Genomic DNA, 24,431 nt, shown 5'->3' with positions numbered 1-24,431 from the left:
CTATACAGTAAAGAATAATAATTTACATATTTATCTTTACAGTTATGAGAATGTAAGTACTCACCTTTTTCATGCACCTTAAGTTCTTCTACAAAGTTTCTTTCTTTCCCAGTAACCTGTTCACCACGTGCCTGTTCCTTGGTTAGGAGGCCGAAGGGTGGTCTCAGTCACTAAAACACCATGTCTCATTTTTGCGCTACTTGCTCTCCTAGCCACGTTGGTGGTATTATAGTCTAGACCTACCATGGTCTTGTGACTGTGAATATGTTCTGGTAGGGCAGTCTGGTTACTCATGAAGAAAGGAATACTTAGATGTATTACTTCACACAAGATTTAGGAAAAAAACCAAGACAACACAACCTCAAACAATCCAAGTCCAAAACCAACCAACTAACTTAGTTTTTAAGCTTACCTCATCAATATGTCCAACAGCTCCAAAGATCTTTGCTGTTTGCCCAATCAGACTTGGAAAACTCTCACCAATTTCTTTCAACATTGGAAGAAAAGCAGCTAAGGCTGTTGGTTCATAGCTAGATATTTCTATAAGTATGTTTAGAATAATGTCACCATGGTTAGGGTCTCTCAGGTGGCCAAATAGAAGTGGTATACACTCTTTCAGCACCTATTAAAACGTCAGACAGAAACAATTTGTGAATATAATTTTTAAAATTGCAAACAATATATATAACCAAAAGAGGTACTGTGTATCACAGCGATAAAAATAAAACACCCAACTTCGATTCAGTAAAATAGTTTTCCACCCTTGCTGACCCTTGCACACAGCTATTGCTGAGGTCAATCAAAGTTCAGTTCAACATATGGAATAAGGGTAAGCTCTAGCCTTGAAATATTGCAGTTATGCATATATAAGTAAGGAAATGCCCAATTGTTAAAAAAAGACAAAAAACAATCACCTCACCAAATATTTCCCTTGCTCTGGGCCAGTGCTATACTTTCTTGATTAAAACAACCTAAGACTTAGCCTTCCCCAATGATATAGCAAATTAAAGTACTAGTAGAAATTTTTTGTTTCCACTGGAAACTAAATAATGTAACCAGGTTAATAGCTGGAACAGAGTAAAAAATAAAAGGCATCATCCTTATTGCACAAAAAAATCCTGTAGGCAAGTTGTCATTTCTTGTAACAACATAATTTTCAAGAAGCTGAGGATGTAGTCCTTAAAATCATCTCACAAACAGGATGCAGAGTATACAACTATCTACTGAATAATTATTTTTTCGTATAAACACACTGCGCACTAATGTACCTCTGATTCAGTGAAACTGTTGCATCTGTTTAAAAGACATTCCAACACAGGAACAGAGCATAAAATGACCCATTCTCTTATTTTTAAGAGGATTATCAGTTTTAGCAAGTTGATACTTACTGCTCTGGCAAAATACTGCAGGTGAGTAGCTGAATCAATTGTTAGTAGTAATAAATGATAATAATAGTAATAATGAGAATACAAAACAAGTTCAGACATGTTGTCTCCAGCGTGGAGCCCTGCAATAGCCAGCGGTGCACCCCAGGCCCCTCCAGCTGACAAGGCCCTTGCTTCTGAAACGAGTTCTAGGTCGTCTGGGAGTTTGTATTTCAACAAAATTTCCTTGGCTACCTGGGGGAAAATACTAACTACTGTTGATTCTTCTTTTCCAAAGATTTTATGAATTTTATAAATTCACAAAGCAGGTAGCTTTGTGCCTTGTTCTAACGCACTGAGTGCTGTCAGTGACATGCAATTTCCAAAGCATGATATATTTTGCCTTAGATAACTCATCTCCAGCTCACTTCTAATCAATTTTCATTTTCCTTGATATGTAATTTAATACGGTTCATATATATATGTTGGAATAACAGTAACATAGTTACAGGAACTCATACTCAGCTGACAGGAAAAGCCAAAAAAGTTAAAAACATTTTCAATTTAACAAAACTTTCTGGTCCAGCAGAGTCATTGATATGTTCTCTTTATGGTTCATCTTATGTATGGAGAATTTGGAATGGAATTAAAGAATTCAGGGGGAAATAACATAGGAAAGCACTGTCATGCATGTTACTGGACCCCTCACTGTTCGAGGACAGGCTTAGCCAAATCATCTGAAACAAACTCCTCCAAAAGGAGATGCAGCATTTAACAGTAGGATATTCCAAACACTGTTTTACCCCAAGTTCTTTTCTCCTAGCCACAATCTGGAGGAGCCTGAGAAGATGGTGCTGTTCGGCTTGATCCAGCTGAGCCATCAGTGCCACCAGCTCCCTCAGATGGAGGTTTATCAGCTGCGGTTGCTTCTCGTACAGAGCAGGCAGGACACGCAGCAGCATCGAGTTCCCTGAGAACAGAGCAAATAAGAGACTGGTGACTGACTGCTGGGCAATACCCTGCAGCTGGAGAGAGCCCTAGAAAACCAGCACACACCTGGAGACACCAGTTTTGAAGAGTCATCAGTACAAAACCTGGGAGGCCTAAAACACACTGTAGAAAAATATATACTGGGCCAAGAAGCCCAATAAACAACCTAAAAAGAATGAATCATGGCAAGTATAACAATGTAGATGTAAAAAAAAAAAAAATCCCATTAATTATAGTTCATTCTCAAGTACAAGGCTTCTTAATGAGCTTTCAGATTTGGATGATGCTCTGTGGAATCCTAGACCAATCCAAGTGTGATTTAAATTAACCAAAAAGAAAAAAAAAAGGCAGCTAGAAAGCATGTAAAAGCTATATTTCTCTTTTGTTGAGATTCAGACTTTCAAATTAAATAAGCAGCATATGGAAAGAATAGTTGGTTATTAAGAGAACTAAATATGCATGACAGTAAATTTGAACATAAATAGTTAAGGATGCCACTTCCAGGAATAGAAAGGAGCCAGAAAGAGTCAACTGCAGACAGACAAAGATATACAAAACACTCTCTCACACATTTTCTTAAGATGTCTGTGCAAAATTCAATTTGAAACCCAGGCTCATACCAAAATATATAACTTCACATCGCTGTACATGCCTGCCTCAATATATTTAAGTTTTACTTGAACAACATATGGAAAACATCTGCCTATTGCAATGTAGCACAGCTCTTTTTTGTAAACCCCCGAAAGTCCTTAAGGTCTCTTTGGATTTGGTTTCCAATAGGAACTAGCTCTCTGGCCTGCTGCTTTTTCTCCCATTTAAATATGAGCCTTGTAATTTTGGAAGATAAGCAGGTCACTTCATGGATGGTAGGAAAAGGATATATGGTTCAGACTGGACCACATCGTGCTCTTGCCAGATATGAAAACGTACCCCAAGATATTGTCAGGTTTTGCAACATCACCTCTGAGCCAAATAACTAAGATATAATTCATTGCACGTTCAGACAACTTTTAGTCGACCAGCTTGTAACGATCCCTAAGGGGTCTTTATGATTCAGAGAGCACCTCCACACTATTCATCCAGCCACACTTCTGCAACCTTATCCTGAACCATTTACTCTGCTTGAAGAACCATTGGCTTCTTGAAGGCAGCTCTGAGCCCTCTGTACAGCTGCTGCAGTGCTAAAGGCAAGGTTCAGAGCCCACCTCTACTCCCATGGACACAGTGAATTTCTGTCTTGTTCTTTGCTATTAGACAAAGCAGAAAGGCCAGTTGCAAAGGGAATACAATTGCTGATTAATTACCCTAAACAGATTAGCAAGCTCTTCTGTTCTGACCATTTTCTAGCCACATTCTTTGTGCAAATCTCTTCCTGATGTTACAAGTGAATATGTATAAAAAGTGCCACCACTTTTACAAGTGTCACTAACATATCATGGGATTCATACAAAGCACCAATTCACCCAAAGTTAGGACCAAAATTGTGAGAGGATGCATTTACCTGAACTTCTCTAGACTTTAATTAGAGTTTGAAATTGAAAAATTTTGTAACCGAATACACTAAAAATTACTTTCTTCTCAGGATAATTTAGTGCTTACAGAAATAAGTCCTTTCTTTGCACTTGCACACATTTAGCTTCCACTGGAAGATTTCTGCCCACATGGAACAGAGCCCTTAAGCTCCAGTTGAATTTCAGCAATGGTAACAATTGCAAAAGAAGAAATTCCCATGCTCCTGGATGGGCAAAATCATCTCAGCTGTAAAAGTGCAGAGGGAAGGAATTCAGCAGAGATTAACAAAAACTAACAGCTTTAAACAACAAAAGACAGCCACTAATCTGAGACACGCTATTGCCTAAACCAGGATTCCTGTCACAGGTATCTAGAAAGTAAGACTAATTATGCAATCTGAGAAAACAAGCATTTTAAGTATCGGATGCACTAGAGGAGTGATGCAATTTGACTTGACACAACATGATGGATAACAGCCATGAAACTTCTCTGCATAAAAATACTTTGTACAAATGCAAATTGGGCAGTTCCCTACAGCAAACATTGCCAGCTTTATATTCATTAACCAAGATAAATGAAAATCAAAGGCAATTTAGAAGCAACCCCATCACTTTGGAGTGATATTCAAGTGAACTCACTATCATGGAACTGCTTTTAATTGAATAACCTCTTGCCATTTGTTAGTCACACCTTTTCAGTTTCTAAGGGATTTACATGCAGCTCACCAACCTTCTGATTCTTAGAGCTCAGGCAGGCAGAGGTGATTATTGTGCCCATTCCCAAGTAATTCACTTTTTTCCATCTTGCTTCATCTGTCTCAGTCTAAACTAAGAGCCTGAAAAGTATGTTTGTTGTCTGAGAATGGAAAAAACATTATACTCAACTCCTCAATTACCTTCTTTCCCTCTTCCTTCCCCTACCACCCTTACCCCCAATACTTTCCAGATTAGATTTTCTCAGACTTTCCAAGCAGACCACACACTGGGAATTATGCAACTCAGGCAAAAAGTAACGTACAGCTGGGGACACTCCATGGCTTTGCACCCTTGGCTGCAAGCCAGGCAGGGAGGAGGCAGGAGGCATGGACAGCAAGAGGAAGCACCTCAGTGTGCTGCGATGGTGCCAGCCCACCCAGCTGCCCCAGGACTGTGCCCCGGGCACACTTTGGCCACATTCCCCGCACATGCGAATTGCAGAAGTTCCCTTGTGCTCAGTCTCTGCTCTGCCCAACCCAGCAGTGCAGAGGGCTTGTAAAAAACAATGAGCCTGGTAGCACACTTGTCCTGGTTTCGGCTTAGGACAGATATAATTTTGTACTTAGTTGTCAGCTGGGGTTAAACCACAACAACACTGCAACCAACAAGGAGCTCTCGAAGCTATATACAGCAGCGTTTTGACATTCACTACAAACTGAGTATTCAAAGATAAAAGTTCGTGCACCAAGACTTATTTTTTTTCCCTGGAATGAGTCAAGTTAGGCACGTATCTCCCCGAAAATGTTCACTTCTACTTCACCAAACTTTTGAGGTTTCTAATAAATAGTAATGTTGAACCAATATATTATTTGCATTTGCAAGAGAGCAGTTGGAACACCGTATACCCACAGGGTGAAACGGTGAGACAGCTTGGCCCACAGGAACAGCACAGTCCCGTGGCCAGCAGCCCAGCACACAGGTAGCTCAGAGGTTTGCACCCCAAGGCTGGGTGCTGGGAGGCATCTGGTGCAGCAGCACAGCAGCCTTCTGCACCCCCAGGGCAGGCAGCTCCAGCCCTACCTGCCTCCTCGGGAAAAGGTGACACCTGCAAAGCCCCTCCTGGTCCCCACCGCAGAAAGGGCGATGGCTGAGGCCACGCACGCTGCCTCTGCTGCCGCGTGCAGCTGCACCTCCCGCTCGTGGCCCAGGTGTCAGAAACAGAATGAGACAGAACAGAAATGCTGGGCTCTCTTTACACACTCCCATGCAATAATAAGGGGCTAAACCAGAGTCTCACATGGAAAGGGAACACGGATTACGAGTTACATACAATTATGTGGGGGTTTGGTAGTATTCTCTGAATATTTCATAGTCTTTATATAACTTGCACCATATTACCCCTAATCTCACTTAAGCAATACATCTCTGAAATAATTAATGGCCCATTGAACTGATAAACTTTCCAGAATTTAAAACAGATTAACACCAATAACAATAATACTTGGCACTAGATTAATGTCTAATCCCAAAGTGCCTTGTTTTGTTCTTTCAAAGTTAACAGAAAGTTAATCATGCAGCTGCTAATCTATGTGCTCTTGAAACAAGATAGTAGCAGTAACATATTATCCACATAGTTATGATGTTGTTACTGGTAATTAGGGCTAGAAAAGCAAAACTTTTAACAAGCTGTCTTTACAAGTTCTCCTTTATTGCTTAAAGCAGTAAGCTGTTTGCATATAATAGAAGGTTTTACGTATCACTATCAAAAAAAGCTACAATATTTAGGTTAAACTACACAAGTGTATCCAAACCAACTCCAGGTATATTTATTTTTCTACCAGTCCCCTCCAGAGCCCTGGCACATACCAACTACAAAATTAGTTTGCAGAGAACACTTCCCTTCCCAGAAACAACACAAAAATAACATAACTGATGCAGTCTGCGCTTGTAGGCTTGTGAACTCCAAGTGATTTTCATCCCCCGCTCTCACCCTCGCATTGCTGCACGTTACAGCAATCTGCTCTGGGAGGGGAAGCGGCAGCTCGCAAGAGCAGCTTTCCCCATTTCTTCCCCTCCACGAGTCAGCACATCTCCCCCAGTGCAAACCTGGAAGGCTGGAATTGAGCAAGCTGCACGCCCCCTTCTCCTCCCGGCCAAAACCAACAGTCAGAAGTGCTCTTATTACAACACTGGCACTAGCATTGCTCATTCATTCAAGCCGAGGCACTCGGAGCATTTATTAGGGGCTCACTGCATCTCACTCGCAGTCTTGTCTCTGCTGAAGTCTGACTTAGACTTGAGCTCCAGACAGCCCAGCTGTTTTCAGGAAGCAGCTAGAGAATGCTGCCCCAAGAAATACTTTTGCTGCTTACACTGTTCTGTGTTTTCAGGGCTTCTGTTTCTGTTCTGGATGAAGATGATGACTATGATCTCATGTATGTGAATCTGGATAATGAAATTGAAGGTCCAGGTCTTGGTACAGAGGAAAGTAAGTAGATTTAAACTAAATTTGTGTTAAGTGCAGAATTGCATTCCTTGTTGCTTGTCTCTTGAAGCAGTTATTACAAACAATATTTTTTTTCCAGACAAAGAAGCATGTGCTTGCACCAGTAGATTATTACTGACAGCAAGTGCTAAAGCACTTGGATGGTGTGCCTTGGAATTTACTTTATACTCTTTATTTTTCAGTCTTCCTGCAAGAGACTGATGATCACAGTTTTAGAATTGCTATTGTACACATTATTTTACTTTTTTGTTTTGATAATAGAGGGAAACACAGTGACAGTCTGGAGCACTTAAGCTTTGCACAGAGCAAGATTTTGTCAAATACTTCTGTTTAAAAATGTAAGTAACAAAGGAATAGCAACATCTGTATCTTCCATTCCAGCTGTTTCATGCGACTGCCAGCGAGAGCACACTAAATGGGACAAGCTCTTCATCATGCTTGAGAACTCGCAGATGAAAGAGAACATGATGCTGCAGGCAATGGACGAGGTCCTGAAGGTGGACCTGCAGACCCTGAAAGCAGAGCTGAGCCAGCTCACCACCAACCTCGCAGGCACCTTCACTGCTGCAGTTGAAAAAGTCACCTCCCACATCGTGTCACAGGTAGAGCAGGTGCTTGTGAGGAACAGTGACCAAGCTGAAGAAGCCAAGCGGCTTCATGAGTCTGAGCAAGGAAAGGTTCTTGAGCATGTTCTGCTGCTGAGCCACAACATGTCCAGCAGGCTCAGCCGCCTGGAGAGCACTTGGCTAAGGAGGTCTGAGGCAGAGGCTCAGGAGACAGCTTTTCAGCAGGACAAATTCAGTCCCACCAGAGGAGACAATCTCATTTTGAACTCTCTGTGGAAAGAGCTACAGCAAACCAGAGCTGAACTGAAGGCATCGCAGAAATGGGCAGCTCAGCACTTACTGCCAGCAGGTAAGTCCACGTGCACTATGCTTTACCAGAGAGCTCCCTTGGGCCTGTCCAAACAGACATCCTATAAACACCCCTCTTAAGCACCTTCCTCTGCATGCAACTCCAAAGCAATCTTATGAATCTAAATCCAAAGCAGCTTTGAGCAGTCTGTACATACAGGGAGGGAACCCATTAACTGATCTCAAAAAACAGGCACCAAACTTTTCAGCGTGGGATCAAAGAAGTGTTCAAAGTCATTTACACAGGGCAAATGCAGCTAGGATCCCACCTCCTGCAGGCTCTCCCACATCAAAATGAATGCCAGAGAGCAGCAAACATATTGCAAACGTACAATTTATGTTTGCTTACCTTTTACCTTCCCAGCTGGTAACTCCTATGCCTATGTACTAGCCACTGAGCTCTCCTGTTGTCTTCATGCATGTGTCCTTCCTCTTCCTAAACTAAACATTGTCTCACCAACTGCAAGTGCCCAAGAGCAGATCTAAATCCAAGGACACACTGCTGATGTCAACCAGCTAAGCATGCTTCCTGCAGCAGGGAGGGCACATTCACTGCATGCAACTGTCAGCACAGAATATTTCCTCAAGCATGGAAAAATTAGTAACACTGTGGTGGTGGTGTTTTGTTTTTTGGGTCTTTTTCCGCCCTTCCAAAATGTTTGCATTGGTCAGCAAGTGAGGTGGTCATAGAAAGCTGAGTTCATGTACCAAATTTTATGTAATTTTTTTTTCTGTGCACTTTAATGTAACACCCAAAAAGCAGCTACAGCAACTTGGGGAAGGGAAATCATACCCCCATCTATTTCAAGTGGGGGTGCAAAATTGCTACATGCACAACATAACTACTTTGAATACAACTCTGCCTACCAGGTAGCTATCACCACATGTCATCTAAATGTTGACATGTCTTTAATGACCATTTTTTTCCATAAATCTAAGTTACTGCAGCTTAAAAACCCCACAGAAATCTGCACTTGCAGAATCCTGCAGGGGTGTGTGAATAGGAAATTAGGGGTGCAGCTACACCAGCCTTGCCAGCAACCCTTAGCAGTACCACCAGCGCTGAGCTCTTACTCAAGTAAGCAAGGGGTGCTTCTCATAATTGCTAAAGCAAAGGCAACAACATACACAAACCTATTGCAATACAAACACAACAGTAGTTTACACCAAAGCATTTTACAATCTAATGTGAATCTATCCTTTCATGCAGGGCATGGATTCAGCTTTATAAGTAAATTGCTTTTACTCCTTTATTTGTCATAACACTTCAGTAATCTTTGTGTAACAGGAGTAGATCTTACAGCATATCCCTTTTTTCTCAAACACACGCATCTTGCCTTCCAGAAAGCATGAGCTCATTCTTTATCTCCCTCCTGTAACACGGCCAGCCTTGCAGTCAGCTACTCTGCACTAGATGAGAGTAACAAACTTGATCAGCGTTAAGGATCTCAGTCTCACCAGTAGAAATCCAGATTCTTTCCACTGGTTCCTACATGACTTTTTATACAAATATTCTTATTTTTAATTTAAGGGATACATTTTAAAGTACTTCCAGAGCATGTCTCTGGAAATTTTTTTTTCAAGGGAATTTTTAGCAACTGACTTCAATTTCTCACATCTTGAATTACTGCCAGCCATACTCTTCAGGGACTTCCTAATCACACTTTTTGTTCTTCAGTGAGGCTGTTTTTAATTTTGTTTAGGCCTTGATAATAAAGCCTGAAAGCTTGCTAATTAAAAGCTTTTTCACAATAGTGTTCCCAAGTAGCATTTTAAGGAGTATCCCAACAGTTGTTGGCTGCCCCTGCCCCTCCTCAAAAAAGCCAAAGAAGAAATGTAAAATCTTCTCAAAGTTGAAGGGAAGCAGTCTATGAAATAACACAGCAGCACAATCCTGGAGGACACAAAGAGTCCTTCATGCACTGAAGCAGAAATTTCCACACACGGTTTAGACATTTTAGATCCTCTAACTTGTTTGAACAGGAAGCGAACCAGCTTAATTGTAGAAGGGGGCTGCCTTTTCGCCTGTACCGCCTAGAATATTAAGTTATATACAACTAGGGAACAGTACAGAGAATACCAAAAATGGCTTGGGTCTAGTGATCATCAGTTACTTTTCCAAGTTTCATTAAGTTCTGTTAGTGATTTTAACTAATTTCTATATATCAACATATTGATTAATTGCAGATGAGAGATGAACCATTTAAAAAAATATCAGTCTTTTACACATTTCCCATGCTTTACCAGTGCACATGAAAGTTACCGACCAACAGCCCTAAAGGCAGAGTTGGAAAAGGAAGTCATGATAATGAAAACACACATCCCAGCATGCTTCTGTCAACACTCCCTGTGCCTGCTTCGCAGTAGCCCCTGTCCCCTTCTCCTCTGCCAGTCAGTTCTCCATGAGACAACTGTGGGACACTGCCTAACTGCTCGTGACAGCTACCCAGCAGCTCTGTTTCTCCTGCCACAGCAGCAGCTTCACACTGCTATCCCAGGAATGGCACAGTATCTAAACCTGCCATTTGATAGATCACTGAACCCATTCCCATCATAACATTACCATTTCCATCACTTCATACTGAAAAAGGAGACAAGGCTAAAACAAGACCTAAATGAAACAGAGAGGACTACCCAATGTAATTACCCAACACAAAGTACTAATTTCTCTAGGTAACCCAGCAAAAGAGAAGCTCTCCCAGGAGGCATGTCAGAACAGAAGACATCTGCCCCACACAGACCATCAGGGAAGCCCAATTTCCCATGGCAAGCACCAGGGAGGACAGGCAGCATTAAACCTAAACGTCATTTCGCATAGCACAAGACTACAGAATACAACACATTTGCAGTGCAAGAAGAGCCAAGCCTTGCTCCTGCAGCCTGACTAGCCCTTAGCCCCTTTGCCATAGTGTTCGGCAAATTCATCCATCAGATCTGGAAGCTTCTTCACAGCACCCCATAGGTGGGTTCCTACATCCCACTGGATGAGCTGAGCTCTCGGCTCCCTTTGAGAAGCCCAGAAGCAAGCATATGTCAAGGGTCCTAACTGTGCATGTACAAAGAGACTAGGTTTTATTTACCTAACAATCTTTGTAACTTTTTCAGGGTGTGAAACAGCGGTTCTATTTCCCATGCGTTCAAAAAAGATATTTGGGAGCGTTCACTCAACTGCTGGAATGAACCTTCACTCCTTTACTGCTTGTATCTGGATCAAGGTGACCGAGGCTTTGGACAAAACTATTGTCTTCTCCTACGGAACCAAGTTAAATCCATATGAAATCCAGCTTTATCTCAGCCGGGAGTCTGCGGTGCTTGTTGTTGGTGGTGATCAACACAAGTTAGCTGTCAAAAGCATTGTTGTTCCTGGGAAGTGGATCCATCTCTGCAGCTCCTGGAGCTCGGAGAACGGATCTGCATCCCTGTGGGTGAAGGGAGAGCTTGCAGCCAGTGCCTTGGACATTGCCAATGCTCACACCATTCCAGATGGAGGGATTTTGCAGATTGGTCAAGAAAGGAATGGGTGCTGTGTTGGAGGTGGATTTGATGAAGCTTTAGCCTTCTCTGGAAAATTAACTGGCTTTAACATGTGGGACAGAGTGCTCAGTGCCAAAGAGATAGCAGCACAGAGTGAAGAAGATGCATGCAGTACCAGGGGCAACATCATCGGGTGGGGAGTCACAGAAGTTTTGCTGTACGGGGGAGCCCAGTACATTTCTTAAATTCTGGCAAGACAGTTTCTAAAGTAGAGAACGTATTTCACGAAGACTGAATACCAATACATACGAGTAAACAAAGCTGTAGCAGCCCATGTCTCTTGAATTCCCAAGGAAAATTAGTGTTGCAAGTTTATAAAATGAGATACTATGGAAACAGGATTTGATCTCTGCTGTTTTGGCAAAACACTGAGAAAAATAATAAGCCCCCACACACACAACTCCACACATCAAGGCATGATTTTGGAAAACCTGTTCCTGAGGTCAGATGGCCACTGTCTCTCTAGCACGTGTTTTCTGATGCATCAAAGTGAAAGGCGCTGTGGGCATTGCGGAGCTGAACAGCGCTCCTGGTATCCCTGCTGAAGCAAACTTCTCCGGCTGACCAGTCTTTGCAGAACAGACGTAAGGCTGCGCATCTGCCAGGTTCCTCCAGTCATTGGTTTTCATAGTGCTAATGTGAATTGTACAGAGGAACCACATAAACCAAGAAATGTGCTGTTTATTAATCGTTGTTAGCAATTTGTAGACTATAACAAAACTAGCTCCTTGTTTAAAGCATTATTTATGCCATGGATTGACCTAACATATAAAATTAATATTCCCCATCATAATCTGATGTTACATTTGGAGAAAACACAGCTGTATTATATTGTAAATCGACTTTGTAATAATTTTATTGAAATTATTTTTGTAAAGATGCTCTGTAAATAAAGATATACTTTACTAAACTAAAACTCTCCATACTTCTCATGCACTGAAACTCAAAGTACCAATTGGGGATTTTCTGTGGTTTGAATCGTGCAGTTTTAGCTGCTAAAAGAAAAAGAACATAAATAGCAACATCTCATACAAACAGAGAGACCCTCAGAGGACTGAAATCCAAGCATTAGCCATAGACAGCTATAAAGACCTGTCATGATAACAATCCCTCTTGTGAATGCTGCCACGTGCAAGGATCTGCCACTCTAGGAGTTCTCCCACAAGGGCACGGTCACTTGTACGGAAGAGATGCTTTGACATGCTGACACATGTGCAGTGACCTGAGGCTGTGCTAGCACAGCGCTTAGAGGCTGAAGGAAGGATTGGGTTTGAAATATCCCCAAATAAAATAAAGTAAATCAATCGCTACCTCATGCTCAATGCTGGCCATCTGAGAAGAACATACTCCATTTTAAGATACCTTTAGATATCCAAAGTAACCAACTCGCTTGATGATAAAAGGAGGTTTGTACAAGGCAGAATTGATGAATATTCAGCGGCAGTAGCTTTCTTTTTCTCATGTTCACAAGCTTATCTGAAATCCAGCAAAAAAATAGGGCTGGATACAGTGCATAAGAAGCATATGCACTGAGCCAAGACACAGGTGGTGATTTGCGTGTGGAAAACAGAGCAGAAGTAGACAATGATGAACAGTCATTTGCTGGATATGTAACCATTTATGACAAGAACAATTATTCACTACCTGATGAAGCTTCTGAACAAGTTATTGTGAAAAACATCTTGTTCAAAGCAATTCTTATTTCCACTGGAAGCAGCCCACCCTTCTGCTCTATTCACATGTTTCTCTGTCTCTCTCATTCTCTACAGACGTCCTAAGAACTCACTTTGGAAAGTTTCTTGACATGTTGCTGCCATGCTTATTCCTGAATATGATGCAACTACCAGATCCTTCCATAATACAAAAGTAGTAAGCAAAATCTGTAACAAGGTAATTTTCACATTACTAAGCCATTCAGGGGGGTTGTGCATCATACCTAAAGTTATATGACCTGCTCCAAAGTTTTGGCAACACTGTTTATTTAAGGTAAAAAATAACCACTCCAATTGCTGGAATTTCTCCTATTACTCTGCAATAAAAATGTATCTGAATTATAAATGCTTAGTAGTAAGCACAACAAAAATCCCTTACTAGATAGTATCTGCAAATAACCTTAACTACAGAACAATGAAAGATTACCTCCGTTCCTCTGCTGTCAGTCAGAAAACAGACCTTCAGACTTACAAAAACCACTTGAGGTCCCAACGTCGTGCAAGGGCAAAACCACTCTCAAATCCTCTTTCCATACAGTGCCCTCCATTAAATAAAAACAAATGTCTATGAAACACAGCAGAAAAAGCAAAATCCTCAAAAAGATTACCAGAAGTCCTCCCCGACTACTTTTCTTACTATACCTCATACCTGAAATGCCTTGTCTTGGAAGTAACTTTCTTCTATCTCTGTTCTGGTTTGGCAGGTGACCAAATACAAAGCCAGTCCTCTCATTCTCACTGAGTCAGCTGAAAAACTCTCCTCTCTCCAACTGCTTTGCTCTTCATTTATCATCTCTGCGGACTAGCAAAGCTTAGTCCCCTCCTGCCCAGCACCACAAGTCACCTCCATTAGCATGCTTCTCCCTTTCCTTCCCAGCTTAGCTATATTTTTCTTTGTCAACAGTTACTTTGCCTGTTTGGAAAACACCAAGTAAACACTGTTTTGGGGAAGTTCGGACTCTAATTACAGAAAACCCACTGCTCTTGCACTACAAAGGTAGAAATGAAGGAGCAAGTGCGAGGCATGCGTGCTGGGAGCAAGTTGCTGAGCCCAGTTCTGCTCTCTGCTGAATGCAACATCCACACCCCTTGCCTGAGCTCCTCTGGAAGGTGGAGCAGCCATGGGACTCTCAGATTACAAAGATGACTGCAGGGTAGTTTTGCTGCTGTCCCCTGGAAACTGGAATAAATTTGCCTGATCCCTTATGCTGATGGAAGGTATCAGCACGGCGCCTGTCAGCATCAGGGCGCAGTACAGACATTTGCATGTTTAGAAGCTGAGTTCACACTAACTGGAACAGAGTAGTTAAACACTCTTTCTGAAGAACTCTTTTTTAACTAATAAGATAAGAAACCGATTATGCAGCCAAACAGTTGCCCCAAGTAATCAAAAAATCCAGTTAGCTCTCAAACACCCACGGGCAACAGGCCAAAGTCTACTGTCAGTCTCGCTGGTGCCATTAGGCTGAGCCCTGTCTGTGCAGCACCAGAACAAGGCCCTTTGACTGCACGCTGCTTTGTCAATTCATCCTTAGCAGCTTATCCTCTTGCTTCCCTTCTCCCTTCAGCAAACACACAGTCTTTAAGCGTGGTTCTTAGCCTGCTGCAAACCAACCTTTTTATGCCCGAAATACAAATTACTACAGTGCAATTAAGCCACTATGCAGAGCAAAGCACTTTGCCTATTCAGAGTGCTCTCTTCCAATTTCCAAACCTGATGTCCACAGCAACATCTGCTGGTAGAATAACATAAATACACAAAACTGTTCAGGCACAGTCACGATGAAACCTTCAGTTGTGGGTGCGTATCACTTTTCCAAAACCTATGGCTATACCATAAAATCTGTTTCAATCTATTTCTTTTAATTAACAGTACTGAGTTACAAGTGGTAATGCACAATGTTAACACATAAACACTAATGTCACAAGTCTTAAAAGAATTATCCATGTGGCTTTATAAGTTGTTAGCAATATTCTGTTCTTGGACTCTACTCAATTAATGTTATCACATACCTCATACATATTTATCATGTTTATTATACATTCCTCCTTAAACAAAGCAGACTGAAATATGCAAACCCTTTCCATAATGTCTCAAGGACAAAATTACTTTCTATCTTAGCTGCTGCTCCATAATACACTATGTTTTTTAATAAATACAGAATGCACACATTTAATTTGAAGGCTTAACATCTTCATAACAACGTTCTTGGAATAATTAGACAGCTACTGCTACTTACGCTGCTACCCCTACTTGAAGAAAAACAGTGATTTTACTACTGCAGTAGTGCTGTATTGCAACAAATACTGTGAACCTTACTACTTCAACTAAATTGGACGGTTTTTTGTAGAAGTATGAATATTTCTGGCTTTTTAAACCACAAAAGTAAACTGTACAGAGTTCAGCAACAATATTCTATATAAAGCTAATAATGTAGGCAAAATTAGAGAACCACTACAAAAGCTTTTATATCTTACATCTGACTATTTTGCCACAGAATGGAATTCATTTCATCCCCATTTATATTTTGGAGTATGGCCAATAACACTAATAGAAAGGCTAAGAGCCCAGTAACTGGTGTCTCCTATCATGGCTTATAATTTGAAGTCCATTAGTGCGGTACACTAGCAATACAGATTATTTCCTGCCCCATGGGTCATCCAATCTATAAAGAAACTTCCACAGTCAACAAGGTTCAGTAACTTCCCATATTCTTGAAAGGTCTTCTTTGATATAGTCTATTGTTAGATTGGCTCTCACATGTTTTATCACATGTTTATAGATAGTCTATATGTCTGCCTTATACAAACAACTACATTATACATAAAAAACATGTATGAGGATGTATGTGTATATGCCTAATACAGCCTAACTAATCTAATGGTGGGCACGCTGAAGGACTAAATCAAAAAATCTCAGCAAGGTCATACCTTGAAGGACACTTTTGACAATGGTGTCTGTGTGATCAGCCAGCAGATCTGCTTTAGCGATTGCAGCCAAGGATAGATAACTTGACATGTTTCTGCACAGTTCCTTATTGCCCCTCTGAAGAAATTTCACTGCCACTGGAACAGCTAGGGCCATTACCGGAGGTCGATTGTAATTCTGTAAAAAACATGAAAAAGCACTGAAAAATAAGCAGCTGAAAAAAATGATTAAAATAAAGTCTCATGCTGATCAGAGTAGAAAAACAAAAAATCAAAACAACGGGGGAAGGGGAGGGAGCATGAAAAACATGTCAAGAAAGGTTATGTTTTGGTAACACCACTGAAGGCAGACTTCAAAGAAAGAGCAAGTAAGGAAATCTGAAACTACTGCACCACAAAATCCTAATAATGCACCTATTTTTGTCTTCTGCAAGAGGAGGAGAACACATGGCATGAAGTGTACCAGTTAACATTTAACTGCTGTAACATTTCTAACAAGACATTTTTTGTTTGGTGCTCAGAGAAGATGGTAGAAGCCGTATCCATTATCCACACAGAGAATTTTCATTCCAAAGCATACGAAGCACCTTGGAAGAGTCACTCAGTGCTGTTGACTGGTAAACACTGCTCCCTGCTGTAACAGAGGCATTGCCACCTTTCATTCCTCCACCACAGTAACGTGCCCCATGCCAACCTCCAGCCCCAAGCAGGGCAGCCCAATGCACAGTCAAGGCTCAGGGAGACAATTTCAAGTACGGGTAAACCTTCACCAGCAGAAGTCACAGCTTCCCTCTTCTAAACTGAAGCATGTTACAAGCTTGAGTTTTAGCCTATCTTTGTGCTGGCCGAGACTACATGAAGAAAGGACTCCTCTGTTCCCAGAACCAGATCTCATGCTAAGCCACTGGAACTAAATCAAAAGGCAAACCAGTGAAATGAGGAAAAGCGTACACATAAGTAAATGTACTGGGAGACTTGCTCACCAGGTAATAGCTTTAGTATTCATCATCAACTTTCCTGTAATAATTAAGTTCTCCTTTTTTAAACTCCAGACAATTTCTCTGAAAACCAGGGTCAAGTGAAATTTTTCAGGACCACTACCTTCTGTCCTCAAAATGGCACCAAGCCTCACCAGTCTTGGGGGTACCTGCACGTACACTTACGTTTCGACATTAAGGTCAAAAAAGGTTTTCTGCAACTATTTGTATACATGAAATTGTGTGCAGAGACTGTACACATCTATTGCACATTAAATTCCCAGACATAACTGCCCTTGAAACTAATAGGATATGTTAATGTGTAACTGAGGACCTACATTCTCTCTGAAGCTTCCTTAATCAGTGCTTTTCTCTCTTCTTCACTCAGTTTTTAACATCTCTTTGAAACTAGAGTACATCATTGTTTTTGAAAATAATCCTGCAATATGATTATATTTAATTAGCATCTGAAATCGCAAGCAACCTCTGGAGCCCAGATGTTTCAGAAAGCAAAAAAATAGTGCAAAGGCAGTCCATACTTAACACATGCTCATTCTCATTCAGCACTGAAAAAATAAATTCAGTCCTGAGAAATAACAAATCTGTTATGCCATATACCCTGCCATGTTGCCTCCTAGGCCAGCTCTGCCTCCTTCAGCAGTAAGTGCCTTTGCCATCAGCCTCACGGAGGGCAGGACTGACCCTAATTAAGGTTGCATTATGCTACTCAACCAATACAAATGAGCCAAGCTAAGTGGCTATAAGGATTTTTCCTCGCAACAGAGACCTGCCAAGCAATAGAGTTCTGCACCTGCTTCAGGACAGTCCCTTTCTGCCAGCCTCTAAGGAAGATGGGGCTGCAGAAGCTCCTAGGTGTCAGGATGGCTCATTGTGGCAACTGTCATATGACAAAAACCTGCATCTTCCATGAGAAAAGCCCTTAAAATGAACAGAGCTTTATGCAGCTGCGTGTTTACATCAACATAATGCCTCATTATATTTGGCTGAGTAGGAGCCAAATTCTGCCTCCAAATTATACTCTAGGATTCCACGCAGAAAGAATAGGAAGATAAGGTCTGGCCCTCCAAATAGGATTTAAAAGATCAAAGAAAATTCCAACCAAAGCACAATTTATTTATTTTTTTGCTACAATAAAGATAAAATACTTAGTTAAGAAAAGGTTTGAATTCAGATGGACGGAGAAAGTTTTCATTTGTTCCATTATAAGTATCAGGGCATGAATGCACACTTATGAAAATGTGAAGGTGACAGTGAAAAACAGATTTCAATAATACGATATAGTGATGTCCGCAAACCTAGGGGACCTCCCTGCTGCTAACATCAACGGAAACACGCCGTGAGATTCAACCCATCTGTCAGATATTCATTACTACTACAACTATCCCTCATGCATTGTACAAAAACTCATTTATGCCTTCTTTCTTTTTTTATGCAAAGGAACTTTCTGATAATAGCTCTGTTTCTGGGAACAGTAAATGTACTTTTATAACTTTCTCATTTCAATGAACTTTTCTTTTCTTGAAGTTATCTGCCACACAGTGCAATCTCCAAAACATCTGGATATGAGCTAGCTTGATTTAGGTACACAGTTGCCAACAGCACAAACTGAAAGCTTAGACAAGACATTGCATACTTTAGTATTTTTATGAAATATGATTTCTAAAGTACCGCAGAGACAAAAAACGATTTTACAATGTACAGCCTCTTGTCTGGAAAGTTTAAGCCGTGCTGTAATCAGTATCCAAATCCAGTTACTGTTCCACCTGAAGGGACACGAGACAGAAAGGGAGATAACCAGCATCTCCAGGAACGCATTGCCTATCAGAAAGCACGGCACCTACCAAAAGCAGTGGGGACACAACCCCAAGATACCACTGGCCTGCACGGGATGTGTTACTGTGCCCTGCGTGGGTGTGCAGCTTATGGTTCATGGCTCAGGGATGCCTGTGCAGTACAGAAAAAAGTCTTTCTAAGGTCCATCCACAGTCCTGACCAAACATCTGGCTAGAATACACCTCAGTTTCCCAAACCAAAATCAACAAGAACTTGGGCTTCAGAAAATGATATTTTTCCTTCTTTTAATATTTGCTATGTACTCTTTTTTGTGCGTCTTCAGAGTAAAAGAGTGGGGGTAAATAGAACTGACCATACCAAAGGATTGTAAAATAAAATTTCATTGAGGCAAATTCAGCACTGATGATATTTTTTCTGAAACTCTTTGTCTCTTTGGACTTTTAACACTTTAAGGCAAACTAGATGAGGAATCTGAGTAAGTTTATGGAACAATATATCCTACAAGGGGCTAAGTAGTACTTTCCATGGGACAGTGACCTACTTGTGCCACTATGGTTTGAATTTTTATAATGCAAGAACTTAAAAAAAAAACCCCACCAAATCAAACCACACACACATCTGATTCAAGAGGCAGAGGTAAAGAAAGGAACTACAAAATAGAGGTACCGCAAGCATCACCCCAGCGCAGCCTGTACAGAAAGGAACTTCATGGCAACTGTTTCTCCACCTGACATGGAGCTGGTTCCCATGAATTGTACTCACAGCTGAAACCCTGGAAACAACCCTGATTTCTGATTCCACTTAGATAACTGTGCACATAGGTTTCTCTATGGGTCTCTCCAGTGTATTATATTCCTCTCCCAACAAGGAATGATACTGCCTGCACTCCCAGCTAAAAAAAACCCAAGAAACAAACAGAACTGCCCACTCCCCACCCCCAAAATTACCCTGATTTAATACCAGATTCCTTTTCCCCTTTAAATGGCTTTTCACCCTCATCTTACTTTCTTAGGAAGTCTTGGAATAGCCCATTCTGATCCCCAAAAGTCTGTCATATACTAAAATGTCATTGTGTTAATCTTGCATCCACAGGGAGTGATAATTCATAGACTATTGAGTACAAATAGGACCCAACTTCAGCTGTTCTTTTAGCTAATATTTTGGGGACCCAAATATCTTTTTAATCTTCTTGTTGCTGCCTCCAACATGTAGTAAGTTATTTTAAGAAATTATTCCTACACTCCTGGCCAGAGCACAACTTCTTTCTAATCCTCTATTTAGAGTAGCAGCAATCGGATTTCAGTTCAGAAGTCAGTTTTCTGTGTTGTATCTGGACCCAGCTTTTACAATTGAAATGTTAAGGGAGATCCTCCCTACTGACAGCATATCTACTGACCTAAATTTCACATCATTAAAATCTCTTAGACATTTTGCTGTTTTCCAGAAAAACTTGAAATAACAACCTCTGCCTTGGTATTAAGTGCTTTCAAATGAATCTTTCTGTAACCACAGAGAATTATAGCCTTGTGTCTCCCACTTTAATATTTACATGAAATGCAAATACTTGGAATTTATGGAGAATTAGTGAAATCTGGCACTAAACAGTCAAGACACTTCTAAAGATAAGGAAGCTGCCAAAACTTTTGATTCACTGCAGCGGATGTCATGTACATGTAATAATATACATTAACGTTTGGGTCATATTCTTGGTTTTAAATAGATGCAGCCACATTCGTGCACCCTCAGAAAACAAAGTACAACCACATTTTAAAAAACAAAACTGAATAGCCAATGGATGAATTACGCTGCCTTGCTTTCAGCTCAGTCTCACCTGCAAGATACAGCTCATGATATCGGATGCAATTTTTGCATGTGGTGTGTCCTCATCTTTACCAGAAGGCTTCAGGTTGTGCTCTAGACAAGACTCCCAGAGAGCCACGAGGGCTTTCCCATGCTTTTCTATGGACGCCGTCTCCCTGATGGCAGTGGTGATGCGAGTGATGCAGATTTCCACCACAGCCTGGTCATTGTCATTGGTCTGGTAGTCCTGGTTAAAATGAAAAGACATTTGCCAAAGAATGCCCGCTCTTTTCAAGGACTTCACAAAATTTACTGGGAGACTTGAAGTTTTTGTAACTGCCAGGTGTCCATTTTCTCACTTCCAACTTTACAACAAACACTTAGCATCATTAAAACACAGAAATTCATAATTCCATAGAGAATTCACTGGTTTAGGTCCTCAATCTCATTACTGCAAGGTGTGGACTATGTTATAAAATGATTTTTAGTAGTCTGTCTCAAAGCATGGCCTTCTTGACCAGAGATTGCAGCCACACGCCCTAGAACCACTTGCACAGTCCTCTTATCCCATAACCATCCTAAAACTGAAACAGGAATCATTATATCCCAAATATTTCACATCATGTTGAGTCCCTGTTGTAAACACAGTTAGTTTCAATTAGTATCAGTGTAATGTGAATAAAAGTTAATTAAAATAGGCTTTATCACAAAATCCTGTAATCCCCTGTAATTACTGACACAGTTGCCAGGTGGATATGAAATGGCAGCACTCTGCCGTAACTAAGAGATTCACGATACACAATCACCATCCCTCAGCCTAACCTACACTGTTCCACCCTAAAAAGTAATGAAGATGAAAGACAGACTGAAGTATTAATCAAAATTCATTGGTTTTGCTAGATGAGGCACATACATTTTTAAAAGGCTGGAGCCAAGTTCAGCACCAGCTTGCAGAAGTGCAGCTCCAGAGTTAGCCCCAGGGGCCCTGCGCTGCAGCACGGTGGGGCAGCGTATCACGGGCAGAAGCCACGACGTTTAGGTCTGTCTCAAAGCAATTCTCTGTCTTGCTGCACAGCTAGCCCTCTATGAGCTTTGCTTGGTCTGACAGAATAATCCACGCACTTAATAAAAAAAGAAAACATGCTTTCTCTTCTGTATAAGGTTACCTATTGATGAAGAGGTGAACAAGTTAACAGCCACTGGCTGGGATGGCACAAGAACAAACCCCTGGCAAGAGTCGTGGTCACTGGCTGCGCATGGCCACAGAGCACAGAGTGGTCCTGCCCGCACTGCTGTGCAACTCCTGACATTTGAGGAAAAACGTATCAAATCCAGGCTGTTCATACAGCAGGAACGGGGCAGCGCTGGAGCAGCTCCCCGATCTCTAGAGCCCTCTGGTGGGAACGGCTGCTCGGCAGTAGGGCGCGGCTTTAGCTGCTCAACACAGACCCGTGTGCTCATAAAACATTTTGTAGCAAATCCAGGCATTTGCTCTCAAAAAGTGTATTAGGGGGAATTTATGTAAAATTCCTGATAATCTGTAGTTAGGCGAGTCAAAGCACATCACAGACAGCAGTGGCAATGGCCAAAATATCTTGATTAATATTCTGAAAGACTGCAAATGTAATTGATGTCAAAGAAATGGACCAAAGAGAAAAGCCACACAGCACAGCAGCTGTCCTGATAGATGAGGCCGTTCTTGATGCAACCGGCAATGCCATGATGAATGCTCTGAGAGGCAGAGCTTTGCATGTTGCCAAAACTGATTTCTAAATTCACATGCTATATGACGTGCCAGAAAAGCGGTTGTGAGAACACATATGCGTGGCTAACTGAATATCCTAAGGCTCAAAAAATATTTTCCCTTCCTTCAGCAGACTGGAAGCAAGAAAGTTAAAGAGATTTGTTTTGTTGTTTTTTTTTCTTGGACAGCACTTTTAAGGACTTTACCAAAACCCATAAGCCTACCAGCACACAGAAAACTTTTTGCTGCAAACAGAATACACACTATACATACAACATACCTGTAACCTCCTGTTAATCTTTAATATGCCTTAAATATCTATTTAATAAAAAAATATGATAGAGGAAATTGCAATATCTTTAAAGGAATTCCAGATAGTCGGAACTAGATTTGATTACCAAATTTTAAAATCTTACACTTTGCCTGGTGTTCTTGAGTTTTTTAGAAAGTTCTATTGTGCATGCCCCTGTTTTTAATATTTTATTTATACAGTACATTTGATCTCATGAAAAATTAAGGAGAGTGTTTCACTTACCACAGACGAACTAATTACTCTTATTTGTTCAAGAGCTTCTGAGAGGCTTCCTTCGATTTCAGCATCGTCTAAGGAGAAAAGATCCCCTGCACGTGAAAGGTCCTTCTGTGCCAAAACCAGCCCAAACAGATGATGCATGGCTGTGTTTGCTGCTGCTCAGCCAAACCTCTGCATGCACCATGTGCATGAAAAACTCAGATGTGGACAGAATAGAAACAGTCCTGCAGACTAGTGATCAATTTAATACAAAGAATAAATCCGGGGCATATTTCAAGAGTTCCTTGGCACCAACCTAAATGAAAAAAAAAAAAAAAAGGGAGGGGGGGCAGGGGGGGAAGTAGAATTAGCAAATGCATTAACCATCATCTTCCAGTTTAACTAAGATTTTTTAGATACAGGATCCCCTGATCCAAGGATGTCCTTAAGCAAGTACCACAAACTGCATGTTGAAGGACCTTTTGCCCTCAAACACTAAATAGCTTAAAATTAGCTAAACAATACATAACTAAATAAATAAACCCACATTTTTCTCATTTCACTGCATATTACCTGAGCAGGAAGGTGACTGGACTAACTCATAAGGATTACAAACCGCTTTTCTGTGGTCAGTAGCAGAGCAGAGCTAGAGGAGGTGGGTGAAGCCACATCATTTGTTTTCTGAGTTGTTGTGTCTTGACTCCAGAAATACACTACTAGCAAGATCAAGAAGATAATGATTTTTGTTTAGAAAAACAGTCAGTTTTGTTGCCAAAATGATCCCTGCAGTCTTTTCAACTCATGTAAAACAAACACTTGGCTGAGTTGAAACTATGCACTTCTTGGCTGGGGAATTTAATAGAAGCAGAGTCAAGTGGGGCTGGGCTCAGCACCACGCACACACTCGTGAAAGAGGACAGTCCTGTCCTTGTGCCCCAAAACTCTGGTGTTTAAAGCATCTGCTGAAGAGACATTTGCCTTAATTATAGAAGTTTGTTCCTTCCACGTTTCAGAAGCACTACTTGTTATTCCAAGCCTGCCAGGACTTGCGTCATGCTGCATATACCTTTGAAGTGAGGGTCTTCAGGCCCAGCCTCATTGCACATGACAAAGGGACCAACAGCACAGGATCCTTCAAGCCCAGAACATCCCGTAGGGCTTGGACACCCTCCCTGGACTTTGCCATTTTTTCCAAGAAAAATGTCTATCCTTGAGTCTTCCAGGGGTCTCCATGATGGCCCTTACCAGTAGGAACACAACAAGGGCAATGCCTCCTCCCTCAGCTCCCAATTGCACTGCACTTCTTCCATCCTTTCCTACCAACACTAGTCACAATGACAAAGAAACCCACAAGCCACAATTTCTCAGCCCCAAAATGTGTCTCTAAGTGCAGAGCTCCATGGGCTGCTAGCCTTTCAGGCAGAGCTGC

The 24,431-nt window shown here is 41.3% G+C and overlaps 2 protein-coding genes across 4 annotated transcripts in view; one reads left to right on the top strand and one right to left on the bottom strand.

The window, feature by feature from the left end:
• VEPH1 (ventricular zone expressed PH domain containing 1) overlaps positions 1-24,431 on the bottom strand; it is a 101,987-nt gene that overhangs the window by 69,809 nt on the left and 7,747 nt on the right. For all 3 annotated transcript variants that reach the window (XR_008749431.1, XR_008749432.1, XM_055817354.1), the window contains exons 3-7: positions 23,027-23,318; positions 20,779-20,994; positions 16,159-16,333; positions 2,168-2,334; positions 413-622 (exon numbers count right to left, since the gene is read on the bottom strand). Coding sequence is in view for 1 of the 3 variants with exons in the window: in XM_055817354.1 (XP_055673329.1) it covers positions 413-622; positions 2,168-2,334; positions 16,159-16,333; positions 20,779-20,994; positions 23,027-23,164 (906 nt within the window). In the remaining 2 variants the exon portion in view is untranslated. The remainder of the gene's footprint in view (positions 1-412; positions 623-2,167; positions 2,335-16,158; positions 16,334-20,778; positions 20,995-23,026; positions 23,319-24,431) is intronic.
• Positions 6,681-12,431, top strand: PTX3 (pentraxin 3). Its single transcript, XM_005228891.3, has 3 exons — positions 6,681-7,049; positions 7,449-7,982; positions 11,087-12,431. The coding sequence occupies exons 1-3, from the start codon at positions 6,902-6,904 to the stop codon at positions 11,698-11,700; spliced, it is 1,296 nt and encodes a 431-aa protein (XP_005228948.2). The 5' UTR covers positions 6,681-6,901; the 3' UTR covers positions 11,701-12,431.

The sequence above is a fragment of the Falco peregrinus genome, chromosome 12, assembly GCF_023634155.1.
Source record: "Falco peregrinus isolate bFalPer1 chromosome 12, bFalPer1.pri, whole genome shotgun sequence".
In the NCBI taxonomy this organism is placed as follows: domain Eukaryota; kingdom Metazoa; phylum Chordata; class Aves; order Falconiformes; family Falconidae; genus Falco; species Falco peregrinus.
Note: the sequence above shows the minus strand (reverse complement) of the source record. Positions and strands in the feature narration are given on the sequence as shown.

Coding starts and splice junctions, on each gene's coding strand:
- PTX3 (XM_005228891.3), top strand. CDS start 6,902: ATGCTGCCCCAAGAAATACTTTTGCTGCTTACACTGTTCTGTGTTTTC. Junction 7,050..7,448: donor AGGTCTTGGTACAGAGGAAA/GTAAGTAGATTT, acceptor CTTCCATTCCAG/CTGTTTCATGCGACTGCCAG. Junction 7,983..11,086: donor TCAGCACTTACTGCCAGCAG/GTAAGTCCACGT, acceptor TAACTTTTTCAG/GGTGTGAAACAGCGGTTCTA.